We start from the raw sequence: 19334 nt of genomic DNA on the forward strand, positions 1-19334 counted from the left end.
TTTCAGAACCATTATTCGAGATACCTTCAAAAGCCTTTAGTTGAGTTTGCCCACAAACTCTCTTGAGTGGAATTCTGCTCTTGGTTTAACTCCACTGATTGAATGAGGTGAGAGATAATGCTGCCTAATAGGGGGCCCATTTCTTTTTTTTTCCCCAGTACATGCATACATATTTATACAATTATCTAGCTGCACAAGAAAAATCAGCTCTGTTGTGTCCTGCTTTCTAGAGCCCTCAAGTGGGGTAACAAAATGTATCATTGCTTTCTAGAGCCCACAGACTGGGGTGATTAAAATATTCTGCTTTCTAGAGCTCCCAACTTGGGCTCTAGATGATGGCTCTCATCACCAGAAGATCATTGGAACCAGCCTGAATCATCTCACTGTTGAGAAGAGCCAGATCTATCAGAATTGATCATTGTAATGATCTCCTGGTCGTATTCATTTCATTTAGCATCAGTTCATGTTAAGTCTCTCTAGGCCTCTTTGAAATCATCCTGCTGGTAATTTCTTACATAATAATAATATTCCATAATATTCATATACCGCAATTTATTTAGCCATTCTCCAACTGATGGCATCCACTCAGTTCTTGTACGGGCCCCATTTCTTTGCCTACTTCATTTTCCTTTTTGCTTTAAGTAAAAGAAACTAATCTGGAGGCCACATCTCATGAGTTTCTTAGATCAGGAAAGTGAGCCATCTGCACATTTGGGCATCTGAGTGAGTGCCTAGTTGTAATGGGCTGAGGCTTGAGTTGATGCACTGAGGTCCCAAGCACATGAGGCTAAATAATAATTGGACCATATTCTATTAATATATAAACCTGGAGAAAGAATTGCCCCCGCCCACTCTTTGTGCAAGTCCTGATGTGTTGTATAGGAAATGACGATTCTGGTGGGTGGAGGCAGGGGAGTGAAAAAGGAAGGGGAGCAGAGCTCAAGAGATGGCTCAGTGGGTAGAGCATCAGCCCTGAAGTCAAGAGGACCTGAGTTCAAATCCAGCCTCAGACACTTAACAATCCTGGTTGTGTGACCATGGGCAAGTCACTTAACCCCAACTGCCTCAGCAAAAAGCAAAAAGAAGAAGAGAAACAAACAGAAAGGTTGTTGCAATGGCAAAAGCAAAAAATGCTAGCAGAGAGAGAGAGAGGTCTGAGCTCTCCTCCCCTTCCTTTTTCACTCCCCTGCCTCCACCCACCAGAATTGTCATTTCCTATACAACACATCAGGACTTGCACAAAGAGTGGGCGGGGGCCAGAGTATGGTCCAATTACTATTTAGCCTCATGTGCTTGGAACCTCAGTGCATCAACTCAAGCCTCAGCCCATTACATCTAGTCATCCAGGATAATGTGTCTCTGGAAATGTATGAGTCCAGGAGTTGAAGAGCTAAGCCCATGCCAAGTGTTGCAACCAACTCAGCATCGATGTTCCCAGAAGCAAGCACCCAGTTCAACTGTAGTTAAAATGTGGATTAATCCTGAAGCAATAACATATTTGGACATGAACTTGGTGGGACCAATGCTATGTACAAATTGTGTTAAGTCTAAGACGACTTTCCTCAGAAACTGAAATGATACCAAGAGGAGCATGCCCCTGAAATACTGGGAGTGGGAAATATCTATGCATTTGTTATTCTATATCTTCAAATAAATATCCTTTTGCAAAAAGCTGATTGATGTCAAATAATCAAATAAAACTGGGGTGCTTGCCATTAGTATTTAATACTAGGAGGAATATACCAGGTATAGAAGATGATCAAACTGGTGGCTTTAAAGAAGACACAATCCAACTCCTAAAGGTTATCTCTAGAACCCTGAGGGAAGTCCGGGTTCTGAAGACACAAAAGGAAAACAGTCTCTGTTCTTAAGTTTATGTACTATAGAGGGTAGAAAGAGGGATATAAATATGTTTGCAGGTAACTAAATATAAGATAATTGATAAGATAATAAGGTAGAGAGTATTAACAACTGCAGGAATCCAGGAAGGTATCATAGAGAAGGTATTCCTGACCTTAGTGTGAAAAAAATAAAAGGATTTTGAGAAGGAAAATTGGGGAAGGAATGTGTTCAAAATGTGGATGACACATTTATAAGAGTACATGGAAGAATGCAGGTAATCCTGTTGTTTGGAATCTACATTGCATAAAACAATTAATGAATGAATTCCATCATGCTGACAGAGCCCCATGTATAAACTGGACCCTCTAAGAGTGGCCATAGAGTCAAGGAAGGTCTGTTGGAAGTGACCTTAGAGGTAACTTAATCCAACTTTAATTGTTGTTCAGTCATTTCTATCATGTCTCAATATTCATGGTCCCATTTCAGGTTTTATTGGTAAAGATACCAGAGTGGCTTGCCATTTCTTCTTCGGCCCATTTTATAGATGAGGAACTGAGACAATGAGAATTTAATAACTTGTTTGGGATCACACAACTAGTAAGTGTCTGAGACCATATTTTAAACTCAGAAAAATGAGTCTTCCTGATTTCAGACTCAGAACTCTATCCACTACCTCACCTAGCTGCCCAGTTCAACTTTCCTCATCTTAAATTCTTTCTACAATTTTGCTAACATGCAATCTTGTTGCTTCCATTTGGTAACTTCCAGTCAGGCAAAGAGGGACCCAGAATAAGCATTTTTTAAGCATTACCATGTTCCAGAAATTGTGCTAAGCATTTTATAAATATCATTTTGTTTGATTTTCACAACTCTGTAGCTTAAGTGCTATTATTATCCTTAGTTGACAGTTGAAGACAAAGACAGTGAAATGACTTATCCTTGATCATACAGTAAGTAGTGAGAGCCAGCACTCTTCTATTACATTCCACTACACCACATAGCTGCCTCTATCATCTGAGGTTGCCCTTTTTACTTCAGATCACCTTTGATGATTACAAGATGTCTTCTTAAATCAAGCCTAAATCTGCTTCTTTTCAACTTCTGCCTATTATTCCTTATTCTTCCCCCTGGAGCTAAGTCCCTCTTCCATTTCACTCTACCAAATATTTAAAGGCATGTCTCTAGTGAATATTTTTATTTCCACACTTAAACAATCTTGGTTTTTTCAAATGATCTTTAAGTGGTTTAACCCATGTATTCATGGGAGCATGTCACAGCTCCATATAATAACTCTGGGCAAGCATGTGGAATTTATAGAATATGGATGTGATTGTGAACTCATAGGAAACATTAGTGCATATGAATCTATGAACATTAGGCATGTGTATCAGTAGAAATATGAAGACAGAAAAATCTGTGCAGACATGAGTTAACCAAACATGCATGCTCTAGGAATATGTATATAGACAAAAAAGAACTGAATTGAAGTATGTGCATATAGAGAACCATGTGTAAATAAAACATGTATGCAGATAGAATCTGTGTGTATAGGGACTGTATATGGAGAGGAGTGTGATGATAAAATGTGTATGGATAGAATGCACACATAGAACAAGTATAAGAATTGAATACTTGTAGATAAAAAGTGTCTGGAGATAGAGGGCATCTGTAGATAGAAGGGGTATTTAGAAGAGACAATTGTGAGAAATGTTCTGGACCCTTAGAGTTAAGGGACTTCACTTCAAAACTTAGCCACCTATTTAGGACCAAATGATGCTGGAGACAGTCTCTGCCCTGACTCCTAGTCCTCTAAATGTCCATTATCTCTTCCTTTTGTTCCTTGTTAAACTCAATGCTTCTGTTCTGTGCCTTCACTTCCTTATCTCTGATTTTTCTCCTATTATTCTGTTTTCGACTTGCCTCTGTGTATTACAAAATTGTAAGTGGCGGCACTTAGAAATCATGTGGACCCTAAGCTAGTCACCAATGTCTCACTTTTCTCATCTTTAAAGAGAAGTTTGACTAATACATCCAAAGTCATTTCCATCTCTAATTCTATGAGTCCTAGACTTATAAAAGGCACAAAAAAAGGATAGTTTCAGTCAGCTAACTCTATTCTACAACAAGGGGGATTTTTAAAATTCATATTTCAAATGTATTCTTATTATCTCTCTCTCTCTCTCCCCTTCACTTTTCTTCCTCATTCTCTCTATCTCTTTCCCACCAGATGCACACAAACATACAATTCACACATATGTACAATCTTCCCTCAAGACAAAAACATTTAAGTGTTAAGAAAATCATGCAAGCTTGTATGGGATACTCCTCCATCCATAGCCCCAGCCTGCCTCTAATTCCTTTCCTAAGGGTACAAGACTCTGGAGTCCAATTTCATCTTTGGCTTTCGGACAGGAACTTGATGACATCATTGAGATGTCATATCCTCCTGAGGCAGCCAGTGCCAATTCCCCAAAACTCAGCATGGACAAACTTTCTTGCCTTTCTCCATAAGCAAATTGCCTTCTCTGTGGCCCCACCCTCAGCACATCACCCAAGAGAAGACTGATTCTGAAGGATTCTGATTACTTTCTACTCAGTGATCTCCAAGCCTCATTTCTCAGAGATACAGAGCTGATTCAGTACTGCCTTTTGTCCCTCTGGGTTCTGGTCCTTTCCTTTATACCAGACAACTGTCCAAGGCCAGCCTTAGCAGGGTAAGAAGTGAGAGAATCTCTCTATAATTCTACTAGTATGAGCTCTGTCCTTCCCTTCCCTTCTGGTCTTTTTCACTCCTGCATTTGAGATGTTGAAGCAGGTGAAATAGGCCTATAAAAACCAGGATTTTCATCACCACTTTGCCACTAAAATACTCTGTACCTTCAGACATTCCTGGGCCTCAGCTTTTGTCACTTATTAAAGAGGCTGGACTACATGATGGCTAAGGTCCCTTTCTTTCCCTACCTCTTTCTTTTCTTAGCTCTTTTTCTTCCCTGATACCCACCCTGATAGTGATGAAATGCCAAGGAAACCTTACGGGAGATTTCTATTTTCTCTATTTTGTCACTTAGGTTGATCTTGACCTATCTCAGTTCTTGTAAAATGACAATATTTGTATTACTTACCTCACAGAATTATTGTGAGAATACAATGAGAGAATGCATGGAAAGTGCTTTGATTATCTTAAAGGAAGATCAAATTGTATTAATAGCAATAACAGTATTGGTAGCCGAAATAGATCAAATGTGGGAATAAAATGTGTACATGGATAGAATGTGTGTTTTACAGTTAAGGATTCAAAGAGAATCCAGGGATATATATGCTATAAGGATATAGCTTCCTTAAATGTTATATATTCTCTTCACTTCTTTATTCTATTGTTTTGTTCCTTAGGGGTGATTCACAACATCAGACTCAACCAGCAAGGTAAGAGGACCAGAATCCACTTCAATGAGGACTCTCTATCTAGAGATAGTCTCTGTCATGACTTCTGGTCCTCTAAATGTCTATGCCCTTTTCCATTTGATCCTTGTTAAGCTCAGTGCTCTGCTTCTGTCCCTTCACTTCCACAGCTCTGATTTTTCTCCTATTTATTTTGTTTCCAGCCTGCCCCTGTTTATTTCCAGAATCCTTTTTCTTAATAAAAGATGTAGATTGTTGGTCATAGGATTGACAATCTCTAGTTTAACCTTTCCCCCATTTTACAGAGGAAGAAGGAATAGGACTTGTCCAGGGCCATCCAAATTGGTGGCAGAGCCAGAACTTGAACTGGAGTCAGATCTCCTGACTTGAATGACAGTTCCCTTTCCTACCACATCAACCTTTTTTTTTTAATCAACGTAGGATAAGTCAGATACGTAGGACATATAGATATAGATGTATACTTTTTCCTTTCCCCTTCCATGCCTTTTTCCATCAGTATCTTTCCTCATCTTCTTTCCCCTTCTCTTTTCTCTCTCTTTTCTTCATCTTCCCCCTTTTTCCTCTTTCCTATCTCCTCCTCTTCCTCATTCTCTCTCTTCTCTCTTTCCCCATTGCTCTCATTTTCTCTCTTCCTTTATCTCCTTCTTTCTCTTTTATTCTATTCTATCCCTTCCCTTTCTTCTTTTCCTTTTTTAAATCTACTTTCCTCCTTCTCTGATCTCTTCTCCTAATGTTTTAATTTGTGAAAAGGGGTCCTTGATTAGATGGACTCCTTTTCCAGCTCTAACACTATGATTCTATAAACTTTAGCTCAGACATTTTCTTAATAATTGTGTCAAGTTCAGCAATTCACTTCAATCCTCAGTTTTTTATTTATAAAATAAAAATTCTAGAAATTGCAATATCTATCTCACAGTGTGATTATAAGGTACTTTGTACATCTTAAACCACTATTGAAAAGTGAATTCATTTATCTCTTCCTCTTTCTCCCTTTCATTCTCATTTCCCTTCTTTTCTTCCTCTCTCCTTTTCTCCCTCTCTTTGGTTTTTTGCTATCTGATTCACCTTTCTCTCTCCTCCTCCTCTCCCTATTTCTGTCTTCCTTTATCCTGCTTTCTCTTTTCCATTTCCTTCTTTTCTCTCTCCTTTTCTTCATCTCTGTGTCTTCCTTTCCATTGCTTTCCTTAGTCTACTTCCACTTTTATTCATTTCTTTCTCCTTTTCTGTTTTCCCCTTTCCCCTTCCCTCTTTTCTATCCCTTTTCTTTATTCTTTTCTCACCTATCCCAATTTCCTCTCATACTTTCTATCCCCTCTCCTTTCCTTTCTTCTTTCACATGCTCTCTTCACTTCTCTTCCCCTTCACCTTTTCCCTCTCTCTTTCTCAACTTATTTTCTTTTCCTCTCTCCACTTTTTTCTTTCTCTCTCCTTCTCCCCATTTTCTTGTCATTTTCTCCATTTCATCTATATCCTCCAAACAGGAGATGATGTTTCCTCCTAAACTTGTCTTCCCTCAAACAGCATCACCCTGTGATCTGAGGCCTTACTGAAAAATTCAGAAATCAATCTGTGAATATATGGCATCTATACCTGCACATACAGGTGAGTGTTGAGATTTAATGTCTGATACAGATAAATTGTCAGTTCTCTGATACGACCCCCATAAGTCATTTTGAGAATCTCCTTTCCATAACAACTTTACACTATTGAGTAAAATCCCTCTAATTGGATCACAGTTGTGTTGTAATATACTTACATGAAGACCCTCTTGGAGATGAAGTTGCATGATATGTGTAGAGGGGGTGTGAGTATATGTAAAGTACTTTGTAAACCTTAAAATATTGTCAATTTTCCTTATTTTTATGGTCTCAAATGTACCTCAGAGTAGATTTCAAAAAAAAAGTCAGAGGGAACTTCAGAGTTCATCTAACCCCTGTCTAAAGCAGAAATATCCTCTACAGTATTCCTGACAAGTAAGGTTGGTCATTCAGTCTCCGACCAAAAAGTTCTAGTTGCAGGGAGTTTACTATCTCCTAAAGCACTCATTCTCATTGTTTCATTATATGGTTTCACCAATATAATTTCTTTCTGAAATAAAACTTCACATTTTCTGGATACTAAAAGGATAGGTTAAAAAAAAAGATTTCTAAGCCACTTTTAATGCAATGATCTTTGAAAAAATATAGGACTTTAGGACTAGAGAGGAGTGTAAACATGTCTGGATTTTCAAAAAAAGGAAGGAATGCAGAGCTTACAAAAAATAATAGACTAGTATATTTAGAAAAAAATCTTGATTGTAATATTAAACCAATGGTTTGTGAATGTCTATAAAGAGAAGCAATGATTATTAAGGACCCATTATGGCTTCATCAAGAATAGTTTATGACAGAATGACTTCATTTCCTTTTTTGACAGGATAACCAGGCTGGTAAAACATAATGTGCAGTAGTATATAGTATAGAGAGTATATAGTTCCTTAGAACTAGGAAGATTTATTTTCAAGTCTTACTTCTTATATATACTTGCTGTGTTACCACAGACAAGTCATGTAATCTCTCAAGGTACCAGAAAATTCTCTGAGATTAAATTATAACTTATAGAATAGTTACTGATTTATACTGGTGGAGGGAGTTTCAACAATAGTGATCCCTACACCTTTGAAATTACCCTTCTGGACCAAAGCAGCAACTAAACCAGTAGCTTGAAGGAGTTCTACAGACTAGATAGACTAGATTTTCATTTTAGAACAGCATTTGAGTCTTTCTGTTTCTGCTTATATCTCTGTGTGTGTGTCTCTGTCTCTGTCTCTTTTTTCTCTTTTTTTTCTCTCACTCTTTGTCTCTCTCTTTGTCTCTCTGTTTCTCTCTCATTCTCTTTCTGCCTCTCTCTTTGTCTCTCTCTCTCTCTCTCTCTCTCTCTGTTTCTTTCTCTGTTTCTCTCTGTCTCTCTCTCTGTCTCTCTCTCTCTCTCTCTCTCTCTTTCTCTCTCTCTCTGTCTCTCTTTCTCTTTCTCTCTCTCTAACAAAATGGAAATACGTGAGGTAAGACTTCAATATAGTAAGTTGGATTCAGAGATGGTTGAATGCCAGACCTGAAGAATATTCATTAGTAGAATGAACCAAGAATCATAGGATCATGATTTTAGAACTGAAATAACCATCAAAAGTCATCTAATACAATTTCTTTATTTTACAAGTTTAAAAATATGGGCCTAGACATGCTAAGTGACTTTCTAGTAATTGCAGGTAAATAGAAAAAAAGAGTCAGGACTTGAACCAAGGTATTCTGTCTTTCAATCCTAATTTAGAATCCAAATTCTACCATGTTGCTTAGTAGGTATCTATCCTTGGTCAAATACTATTTAATATTTTTACTAATACTTTATATAAAGGAATAAATAACTACTTATCAAATTTTCAGACAAGATGAATCTAGGAGAGATAGTTAATATATTGAATGACAGAAATAGAATCCAAAAAGATCTTAACAAGACTACATCAACACATGACATCTAAGATGATACCTAGAGAAATATAAATCTTACACTTGCGCTCAAAACTCAACTTTACCAGTAAAGTGAAGGCAAAATCAGATAACAGGTCATACTTTTTTAAATTGGGATTTTAAGTGCACCCCAAGCTTAAAATAAGCTAACATTTTGAAATAGAGTTAATTGGCCCAACTTCTATTTCAATATAATTAATTCCTTTACTCCATATCCAAATGGTCTTCTGTTCTTTACTTACTGCTTTCCAGGTTCATGAAGCACACTGAACCAGCTGCTGATTTCATTTTTAGATTGTTAGTAAGGAGAATATATCTTTTTTTGATGAATTCAAGTCACTTGGGCAACTCTACTATACCCAAAGAGCTGGATAAGTCTTAATAAAAGATCTTTGAAAGATAATAGAGGAAAGAAATACTGCAGAATTAAACAAAGTAACTGCCCTGATTTTCAAAAAAAAAAATGACAATACAAAATTTAGCTTAGTCAGTGAAACTTTGATTCCTAACAAAATTCAAGATTATGTTATTAGACAGTTGAAGACCATATAGAAAAGGAAGCAGTAAACACAAATAGACACCATGATTTCAAAAAGAACAGATCATACTAGGTTAACTTCATGTTATGCAATAAGGGTATTAAACTGGTTGATGAAGAGAATGATGTAAACATAGTTTACCTGGGTCTTTAGCAAAGAATTTGACAAAGTCTCTGGTACAGTGTACCAAAAATAACAGAAATGGATAAAGAAATTATAATCCAGAGTATGTACATAGATAGATAAATAACATAGAGAAAATAAAAAAGAATTTAAATGCTAAGAAAATTAGAATTAAAAGGAAAAGTTGAAAATGGTAAAAAAAAAAGGGGGGGGCTCAGAAATAAGAGACATGAAAAACTAACAGAATACAGTTTAAAAATTCAAAAATTCACAGAAGCAGCAAACAGCAGACTTAGGATTGAAAGTGGAAATAAACACAACAGGTAGAGGGGAAAGTAGATTATTTTAAAATCACTGAATTATCCTAAGAAAATACAGATTTGAATGAAAAATGAAAAAGACTATGACCATAGTCATAGAGAATCCAGAGAACTTAGAAAAATAAAAGAATCTAAACACTATATTTCAGAAAATCAGACAAAATTTTCCTAAATTGGTGAAAACAATCGACAAAAAGAACCACTAGATGCCTATAAGGAAGGCCTCAAAATTGGGTATATATAAATTCCTCCAAATCCTCCTCAAGGATAAAGACAAAATACTACTAGTTGTGAGAAGTGAATAGACAACTCACTTCCCAAGCAAACACAAATAAGACCAGAATGTACTTTTTAAGAAGTATAAGAGAAGTTGAAAACTGAAATACAGTTTATAAAATTAAGGAAGATGGACCATCAATTCAGCATATCTTATGAGGATTTGAAAAGCAAACAAAGTGTATAGAGAGCAATTCACTCCAGAGAAGTCTGAAAAATGAGTAAGTTTTCCAATGAAATTAACAATAGTTTTTACAAACAAGATAAAACATCTGCTGTCATTTGTGAGAGCTTTCAGAGGTTTGTACTACTGGCTAAATCTTAATGACTTCAGAAGAGCATTTATAAAGGACAAAAGGAAAAGCCGAGGGATAAAAGGAAGGGACAAAAATAAAGCTCTTTTTGATAAAGGGGAATTCCAAGTTAAGATGTAGAACCCAGAGCTGAAAAAAGTACTATAATATCTAGTATCTAGGTCAGAGATCTGTGGAAATATTAACCTACCTCCCTAATCCTGAACAGCATGCCTTCCTTAATGTACCACAAGTTCATCTTTGCTTTTTTGACTACTATATCACACTGTTGACTTATTGAACTTGCAGTTCACTAAGACTGTGGTGTTTTTAATTTTTTTTCTATTGAATTTCATCTCATTAGATTCAATCCAATATTCTAGATTGTTGATTTTTTAAAAAATTCTTACTCTGTCATCCAGTGTCTTAGCTATTTATCTCACCTAATTTTGGGTCACAGCATATTTAACAACTATATCATCTTCATCTTTTACCAAGTCATTGATAAATATGTGAAATGCCATAGGGCCATTCAAAGTTCCCTTAGGAAGGGATTCCAATGGGAAATATCTTTCAAGGTGACATCAAACTATTGATAATAACCTTTGGATCCAGCCATTCTACAAGTTCTAAATCCAATTTTTTTGTCAATTTATCTTCAAGCTGAGAAGTGTCAAACTTGCCACCAGCAGCTGTTAACCAGATTAAAATGTAATAGAGAAAGATAATGTTAATTTTGTAGTTCTCAAATTGATAAGCAGCCCACAGGGATCTGATTGTATTTCTTTGCCATCACTGGTCTAGTTCACCTATTTCCATCTTGTCCAAAAAGCATGAAAGATTGTATCAAATGCTTGCAAAAAGTTGATATAGAATCAAGGATATCTAAAGCATTCTCCTAATCTAATCTACAAAGAAAGGTGATTAAGTTTGCCTTAACTTTTTTTTGTCCTGCACTTAGAAAGTTCTAAACAAATATTTATTGAATTAAAATTGAATTAATTGGAAACCATTCTGGATTTTCATGATCATCACTTTCTTTTCTAGATGTTCACTAACTATATTGTTTGTAGTATGTTCTAGTAAGTTGCTAATAATCCCTGTCTAGCTCACTGGACCCGATTTACAGATAATGTACTCTACCATTTTTTTTTTTTTGAAAATCAAAACAGCATTGACTCTCCAATTCTGCAAGATCTCTTCCATCCTTCAGGATGCTTAAATATCATTAAGAACAAATCAATAGTCATACTTGCTAGTTATTTTATTACTCTAAAATATACTTCATTAGGCCTGGTGTTCTTGGCGAGATAAGTTGGAATCACTGATCTAGAGCTGGAAGAAATCTCAGCAACCACCCCAAATCTCTTCATTTTGCCTAGGAAGGCATTGCAACCCAGAGATCAAATGACTTGCTCAAATTCATATGAGTAATAAGCACTAGAGGTAAGATGTGAATCCAGGTCTTCTGACTCTACAGTTGGCACTTTTCCCCTTGTACCATGATGCTCCCACTGCTCTCTCATTCCCTTTGGCAAAGAATACATGTAGAGCCCAAGTAATTCTTGACCATCTTTGCCTTCTCTTTGTCTTCTAAAATTGTTTCATTTGCCTCATTGCTACCCTAGTCTTTTGTAATAGTCCTCCCTCCCTCTAAAGGTCTTTAACAATTATGTTTTTGTTGTCTTTCAATGTCCACACCAGTCTCGCTTCATGCTAGGTTTCAATGATTCTGAAATTATTCTTATGACCATATCAGTCTTTTGAATTCATTCTCCAAATTTGCCCTTGTTTTCATCTTCCATTTTAAAAAAAATCTAAGTTAATGATAAGCTTCAGATTAGTCTCTTTAGGCAATTTCCCATTTCTTTAAGATTGGAATTGTTTCTTTTTGTGTCTTCTCAAACTGCTCCAGCCTAAATTATGTGCTTAAAGTAGCTAGAGCAGTAGAATTAAAGTTGTGAATACCCGAGTTCAATCCAATCTCAGATACTTACTAGATCCCATCTTTTTAACTTGCTCATAAAAAGAGGAAGCATGAGAGCATTTGTCAAATCCTTGCTAAAAATTTCATCTAATGCTTCTACAATACTTCTCTATCAAGTTAGCTGGTCAAAAAAGGAAAGATTAGTCTACCATGAACTGGTTTTGATGAAGTTGTCCTTAATCTCAGTGACCAGAGTTTTTTTTGATTAATTTCTCATAGACTCTGTCTTTAATACATTGTACAGTTTTTCCAAGGATACAAGTTAATTTTTTTGTCAATGAAACCCTAAGCCTTGTTGAGAATTGAGATCATTTGCCAATCCTGTAGCACTTTCTATTGTGATTTTTAAAAAATCATTGACAGTGGATCATCGATATAACTACCTGTTCTTTCCAGACCCTAGTATGTAACTGATATAATATTAGAAAGAGATTTAAACTTATTGAAGGCAGCTAAAACCCTGTTGCCATAATCTTATTTATTTTTATTTTCCATTTAGTACTAATCATTTCTTTTGTACTTCTGAATCCAAAGATTCTCTCCTTAAAGGAGGAAATTAAAACAAAATGAGAGTTGATGCCATTTAGCTTTTTAATCATCATCCATTATCTTCCCATCTATCTCAGAGACTAATCCTATTCCTTTTTTAATTCTCCTCTTATTCCCTATTTGGGGAATTTTGTTTTTTATTTTGCTGTATTTAGTATTCATCATCTCCTTCAGTCTGGTCTGGGCTTTAGTGCCCATCAAATTATTCTAGGATCATACTTTTGTACTCATCTTCTGCTATTTACTTGTTTCTATTGTTTTATTGGTATAACGAACCCCCAGTGAGAAAACTCCATCAATTTAGGTCTGCAATTTAAGAGTCTTTGAAGGTTGTCTAGAGCAGAGATGTCAAATAGACAGTTCCTAGGCTGTATTACTGCTCTTAACCCTATCAAGAGTGCGCTGAATCAGATCAAAATGAAATTGAAAAACATTTAGAAAAATAAGTAAAAATACAATAAAACCTAGATAATATTGGTAGATGATTTTTAAAGTAAATACAAGACCCTAACGGATCCTTATGTGCAATTTTTTACTTAATGGCCCCCATTTTTATTTAAGTATGGCATATATACACATGTATGTACATACACACATACATATATGTGTATATATATAAAGTAGGTATGAAATCAAACACTTATTGATGATAAATCATAATTTTGCAATGCCCACATTCAGTTATGTGATCCCATATGGTATTACAACTCAAATTTAAGAAGCTTTGCCCTAGATCATTGTGAAGATAAGTCATACAGCCAATAGGTGCCAGAGATGAGACTTAAATCCAGGTCTTCCTAGTTCTAAGTCAAGATAGTTTCTGAACAAATGCATTGGTCTCTTGAGATACTTCATCATTCTCTTCATCAAAATAATTTTTATCATCATCCATTATCATCCCATCCATCTCAGAGAATAATCCTATTCCTTCTTTGATTCTTCTCTTAGTCCCCAAATAGCTTTTAAAAATCCTTTTTGTTGTATTTAATATTCATCATCTACCTTTTGATTTGATTTTGGAATTTCATTCTCAAGAGTTTTCATTACTGTTGGGATAAATTTTCCTTAAAAAATATTAGACAATTGGATCCTCCTATCTATTCTTTCTCTGAAATTTTTGAACTCACTGAACTCTCTCCCAAAATCTAGGTTGTGGCTTCTACTAATAGAATTCTTATTAAAAGCCTACTTATTCACAGTTAAGGAGCAAAAATTTTAAAATATTACATTGATTTTGGGAATGTCACATCATATGATGTTGACTCATGATAATCTTTATCACAAAACCCCATTTTTCACATGAGTAGTAATCCAAGCATAATATCCCTAATCCATATGTAGGTAGTTGGTTTTTTGATCCAGGGAAGAACTTGTCTGCCTATTTCATTTTATCATTCTATATTTGGGCCCATTTTTTCCAAACCCTGAAGCTCTTTGGGAATTTGGGTTCTATTATTTTCCAACACATTCACTAATTTTCCAAACTTTGTGCTATCTACAACTTCATAAGCAAACCATTTCTGCCTTTGTTGAAGTCATTGATAAAAATGTGGAACAAAACTTCACCAAGAAAATACCCTTGGACTTGGATAAGTCCCTCCTGATTAAAATTGATCCTCTAATTGTCACCCTTGGGGTCTGATCATTTGACACCTACCATAGAGCCCAGATCTCTTTATCTTATTCACAAAGATATTGTGAGAAATGTTTTGCCAAAATCTGAGTATACAGAATCTAGTAAATATGCAGAGGATGTAGTGCACTGTATAAAATATTTGACTTTGAGTCAGAAAGATCTTATTTCAAATTTTCCCTCAGATACTTCCTAGCTGTACAACCTTGGATAAACCACTTAAATCCTTAGTTTCTTTTTCCTTATTTGTAAAATGAGGAGAATAAATAAGACCTGCTTCACTGGGCTGTTGTAAAGATCAAATGAGATAACATATATAAAGTACTTTGCAAACCTTGAAGTATTATACAAATGCTCATTATTTATTACTATTGTTATTGATATTATTCTATCTATCAGAGTTCTCATTTATCACTTTAGTGATCCTGTCAAAAGAGAATTAATCTAACCTATCTGTTTCTGAGGAACACTACTCTGATTCTTATGAGTGATCATCTCTTTCTTTCTAACTGCTCACCAACCAATCCTTTAACAAGACATTTTGCGAATTATACCAGGAAACAAAATCAAAAGTGTTCTAACACCCTATGTTATGAATAAGTTCTCATTTTCATCAAACTGACCTTCTATCTTCAAGTACTCATGTTCTGAGATCCCTTCCACTTTAACATTCCATTTTGTAATATCTCTTCTACTCTAAAACCTGTTCTAAGGTTTCTTCCACCTCTGCCCTTCTATGTTTTAAACTTATTTCAGAACTAACATTTTGTTTAACATTTTTCTCTCTTCCTCAGGATTCAATGTTCCAGAAGCTGAACTGTAAAACTAGAGAATTTCTTTTGTCATTGGTTTGTTAGGTTTTTATGTCAAGTGTAGCTCTTTCTCACAGGGAGTTAACCAATTGCTCTTCAGATCTTTCAGAGTTGGGTGTAATTTTAGAGGTTGTTCTGCACAAACCAGAGTCTTTTTGTGTCTGCTGAACAGTTCCTTGAAATTCCACCATAATGGTTACATTCGTTTGGACTTTAAGGCTTTGATATTATACAATGGTATTTTAATACTGCCTTTATTAGCCAGTAAGTAACTGTATAATATTGAGTAAATCATTTAAACATCCCAGAGCCTCAGATTGTTCATTTGTAAAACGAGGGAAATGGACAAAATAGGCTTTAAGATGCCTTTCAACTCTTAACAATCTATCAATATTCAATTTGCTTACTTTATGTCATTTGTTGCTCAAAAAAGCCACTCTGAAATAAGCAGGACTATTATTTTATATACAGAACATGGGCTCAGAGATATTAAGTGACTTTCCCAACATTACACAGCTAATACATAGCAAGAAACCTGGAATCCCAACTCTTATCCCAGTGTTTTCTGAACTCTACCAGCTGACCTAATAAGCTGGAAATATAACTCTTGTCATGGCCTCATTTACATGGAATGGAATGATTGAAATTTTTATTTAAAAAGTACATGTCCTGGATTCAGAATTCCTGGTTTTCAAGTTTTGGTCCTTGCCTTTACTAGCTGTGTGATCATTTCATCTATCTGATCCTCAGAATTCAGATATGTAAACTGGAAAGAATTCTATTTGTGTTATCTGACTCAGAATTCTTTTCAGAAAAGTGCTGTATATATCTTAAATTCTGGATTCCCAAGTATCTTAGTGTAGTTTAAATTTTAATAAACATTTATTAAGTTTCATATATTGCAATAAGATTAAACTTATTAAAAGTTAATGTTAACTTTAATGTTTTTAATGTAACTATAGAAATTAAAGCTACCCTTAGCGCATTCTTCTTATTTTTGAAATAATAAACCAAGGCTTATCAATATATTAAACCTTCTCTGAAAATTCCAGATATCCTGGAGGAAAAGAATGGCAATAGCAGCTGGGATGGTAGTAGCACTTCTGGATTCATTCTCTTGGGACTCTCCTCAAATCCTCAGTTACAGGAACCACTCTTCTTCATATTCCTTAATATGTACCTAGTCATTTTTCTTGGGAACTTGCTGATCATAGTGGTCATCCATTCAGACTCAAGGCTTCATACCCCAATGTATTTCTTCTTGAGCATCTTGTCCTTCACTGATATCTGCTTCACCTCTGTCATTGTCCCCAAGATGCTGGTGAATTTCCTGTCAGAGACAAAAACCATCTCCTACATAGGCTGTCTAGTGCAGATGTACTTCTTCATGGCCTTTGGAAACACAGACAGCTATCTCCTAGCTTCCATGGCTATTGACCGCTTGGTAGCCATCTGCAATCCCTTACAATATGCCTTGATCATGAGTCACAGGCGTTGTGTCATTTTGGCAGTGGCTTCCTGTATGATCTCACACCTCCATGCTCTTTTACGTGTGTTGCTCATGTCCCGTCTATCTTTCTGTGCCTCCCACGTCATCAAACACTTCTTCTGTGACACACAGCCAGTGCTGAAGCTTTCTTGTTCTGATACTTCTTCTAGTCAGGTTGTGGTCATGACAGAGACACTGGCTGTTATTGTGACCCCCTTCTTATGCATAATCTTCTCCTACCTGAGGATCATTGTTGCCATCCTCAAAATCCCCTCTGCATCAGGAAAATGGAAGACCTTCTCCACTTGTGGCTCCCACCTCACCATTGTGGTACTGTTTTATGGAAGTATTATCTATGTCTATTTCCGGCCTCTGTCCAGATACTCTGTGGTCAAGGATAGAGTGGCCACAGTCATGTACACAGTAGTCACCCCCATGGTGAACCCCTTTATTTACAGCCTAAGGAACAAAGACATGAAACAGGGCCTATGGAAATTGAAGGATAGAATTAAGTTCTAGAAATCATAGATTCATGGCACCAGAGACACATCAAACACTAAAAGTGGAAGGATCTTTAGAACATAAGAATGTTAGAGTGAGAAGGAAACTTAGAAAAAATTATTATAACATAAAATGTGAAAACCAAAAGAGACCTTAGAGATCATCAAAGTCCAACTGTCTCATAATATAGATGAGGTAGTTGAAGTCCAGAGAAGGAAGGAGATTTTCTAATTTCACAGAACTTATTGTTTTATGATCGAAAGAGGATAAATATACCAAGGGTAAGAGTAAGAAAAGATATCCATGAATTTGGGGAAAGTGTGCATGATGAATAGACACGAAAGACAAACTCTGCCAAATTTACCAATGTGCCAAAGGTCAGTTCTAATTTCATCAATTCATTTATTCCACATATATTGAGCAGCACTTAGTTCTTTCAAAACACTTAGTTAAGAAAGACTGTAACCAATGGTAGGAAAACTGGGGTTTTATCCCAGGGCATCAAAATTTAAATTGTTTTGATAGCATTCATTCTCCATCACCTATTTAGCAATAATAATTAGTCAAAATAAGAAGTTATAAAATAATTCTTCTTCCCCAGAACTGGTGAACTCTGACATGTCCCCACTCTAATCCTTTCTTTAGTCCCAATGGGCCCAAGTTCCAGGGTCCCTCCACTGACAGAGATTGAGTTACATAGTTTTTACTTAAGGCTTTGTCTTTAAAATTTGATTTGAAGATAGGCTTCCAGCAGCATGACATAGTGAGTAGAAAACTGTCTCCTAAGACAGAAAAACCTGGCCTGTGATATATACTATGTGGCCTCTGAACAGGTGATTTAATTCCCCGGTGCTCTAAGTAATTTTTTAAGATTATAAATTGCAGAGAAAGAGCTGACCCACACTGATGGAGGAAGTTTCCTCACCTGGGACTTCCCTATACCAATGAAATCATTTCTTTTCTCATTATGCTGCCTTCTCTGGCCACATCTTATAGTGCTTGTCCTAGGCTTCAGAACTATCAGTTTCAGCTCTGGAATTAAGTGTTGCCTGTCAGGACCATATCTCCTTAAGATACTCTATGAGGAGAGGGTATAGACCTTGTAAGTTGAGTATGGTAGTCTAGTGAATTTCTCCATCTGCTACAAACATGACAGAGTTTTCTCATTAACTAGGTATTATTCTTTGGGAAATTCTATTAGTGCAACATGGTTCCTCAAAGAGTTTATAGTTATTGCTCTTGATCCCACTTGTGTTGTTGTTATCCTATTTATTTGAACATGCCCCAAATAATCAGACTTTTTTATTTGTCCCTCATGAATTACTTATTTAGTTCCCACACTGTGGGAAATGTACTGTTTATTTAGTAGCTCTCAAAATAAGTCACCATTGGTAGTCAACACAATGACCACCCAAGATTTCAGAAGACTGATGAAAGCATGCTATCTATCTTGACAAAGAGAAAATGGACTTGGAGTACAGAATAAGACATATTTATTTATAGACATGACCAATTTAGGAATTCATTTTGTTTGATTATGTACATTTGTTGCAAAGATTTTATTTTTGCTTTTTTAAATTAATTTATTTTAATTAATTAATTAAACTAATTAATAATATGGGAGGGAAATAAATTCTTGCTACCAGAAGAAAAAAAATTAAGCTTACCAGTTGGGAAAGTCTAAACTACAATATTTTGTTAACAGTTTCACAAAGACCACATAGATATCAACATATATTAAAAGAATTAGAAATTACCAACAACATATGGAAAATCTCTTACTCACTAATAGGAAAGTAAAAGAAAGGAAAAAAATGAAAACAGCTTTCATTTCACCACACATTTATCAGTATAGAGAATTACAGATGGAATTAGTTGATGTTGAGGAGTCTATGGGATGATAGACTCACCAGTACCAGAGTAGCTGTTACTATAGCTATGAATTGATTCAACTTTCTCAGAGAACAATTTGGAACTATGTGAGGAAGTGGCTAAAATGTTCATATTCTTTAATGCAACAATACTGCTATTAGTCATATATTCCACA

General features: G+C 35.6%; 1 protein-coding gene across 1 annotated transcript; it reads left to right on the top strand.

Annotated features, from left to right (window-relative positions):
- Nucleotides 1–6839: 6839 nt before the first annotated feature.
- LOC127546799 (olfactory receptor 1L4-like) lies at nt 6840–17305 on the top strand. Its single transcript, XM_051973741.1, has 2 exons — nt 6840–6864; nt 16350–17305. The coding sequence occupies exons 1-2, from the start codon at nt 6840–6842 to the stop codon at nt 17303–17305; spliced, it is 981 nt and encodes a 326-aa protein (XP_051829701.1).
- The last annotated feature ends 2029 nt before the right edge of the window (nt 17306–19334 follow it).

This window comes from Antechinus flavipes, chromosome 2 (genome assembly GCF_016432865.1).
Source record: "Antechinus flavipes isolate AdamAnt ecotype Samford, QLD, Australia chromosome 2, AdamAnt_v2, whole genome shotgun sequence".
NCBI classification, from domain to species: domain Eukaryota; kingdom Metazoa; phylum Chordata; class Mammalia; order Dasyuromorphia; family Dasyuridae; genus Antechinus; species Antechinus flavipes.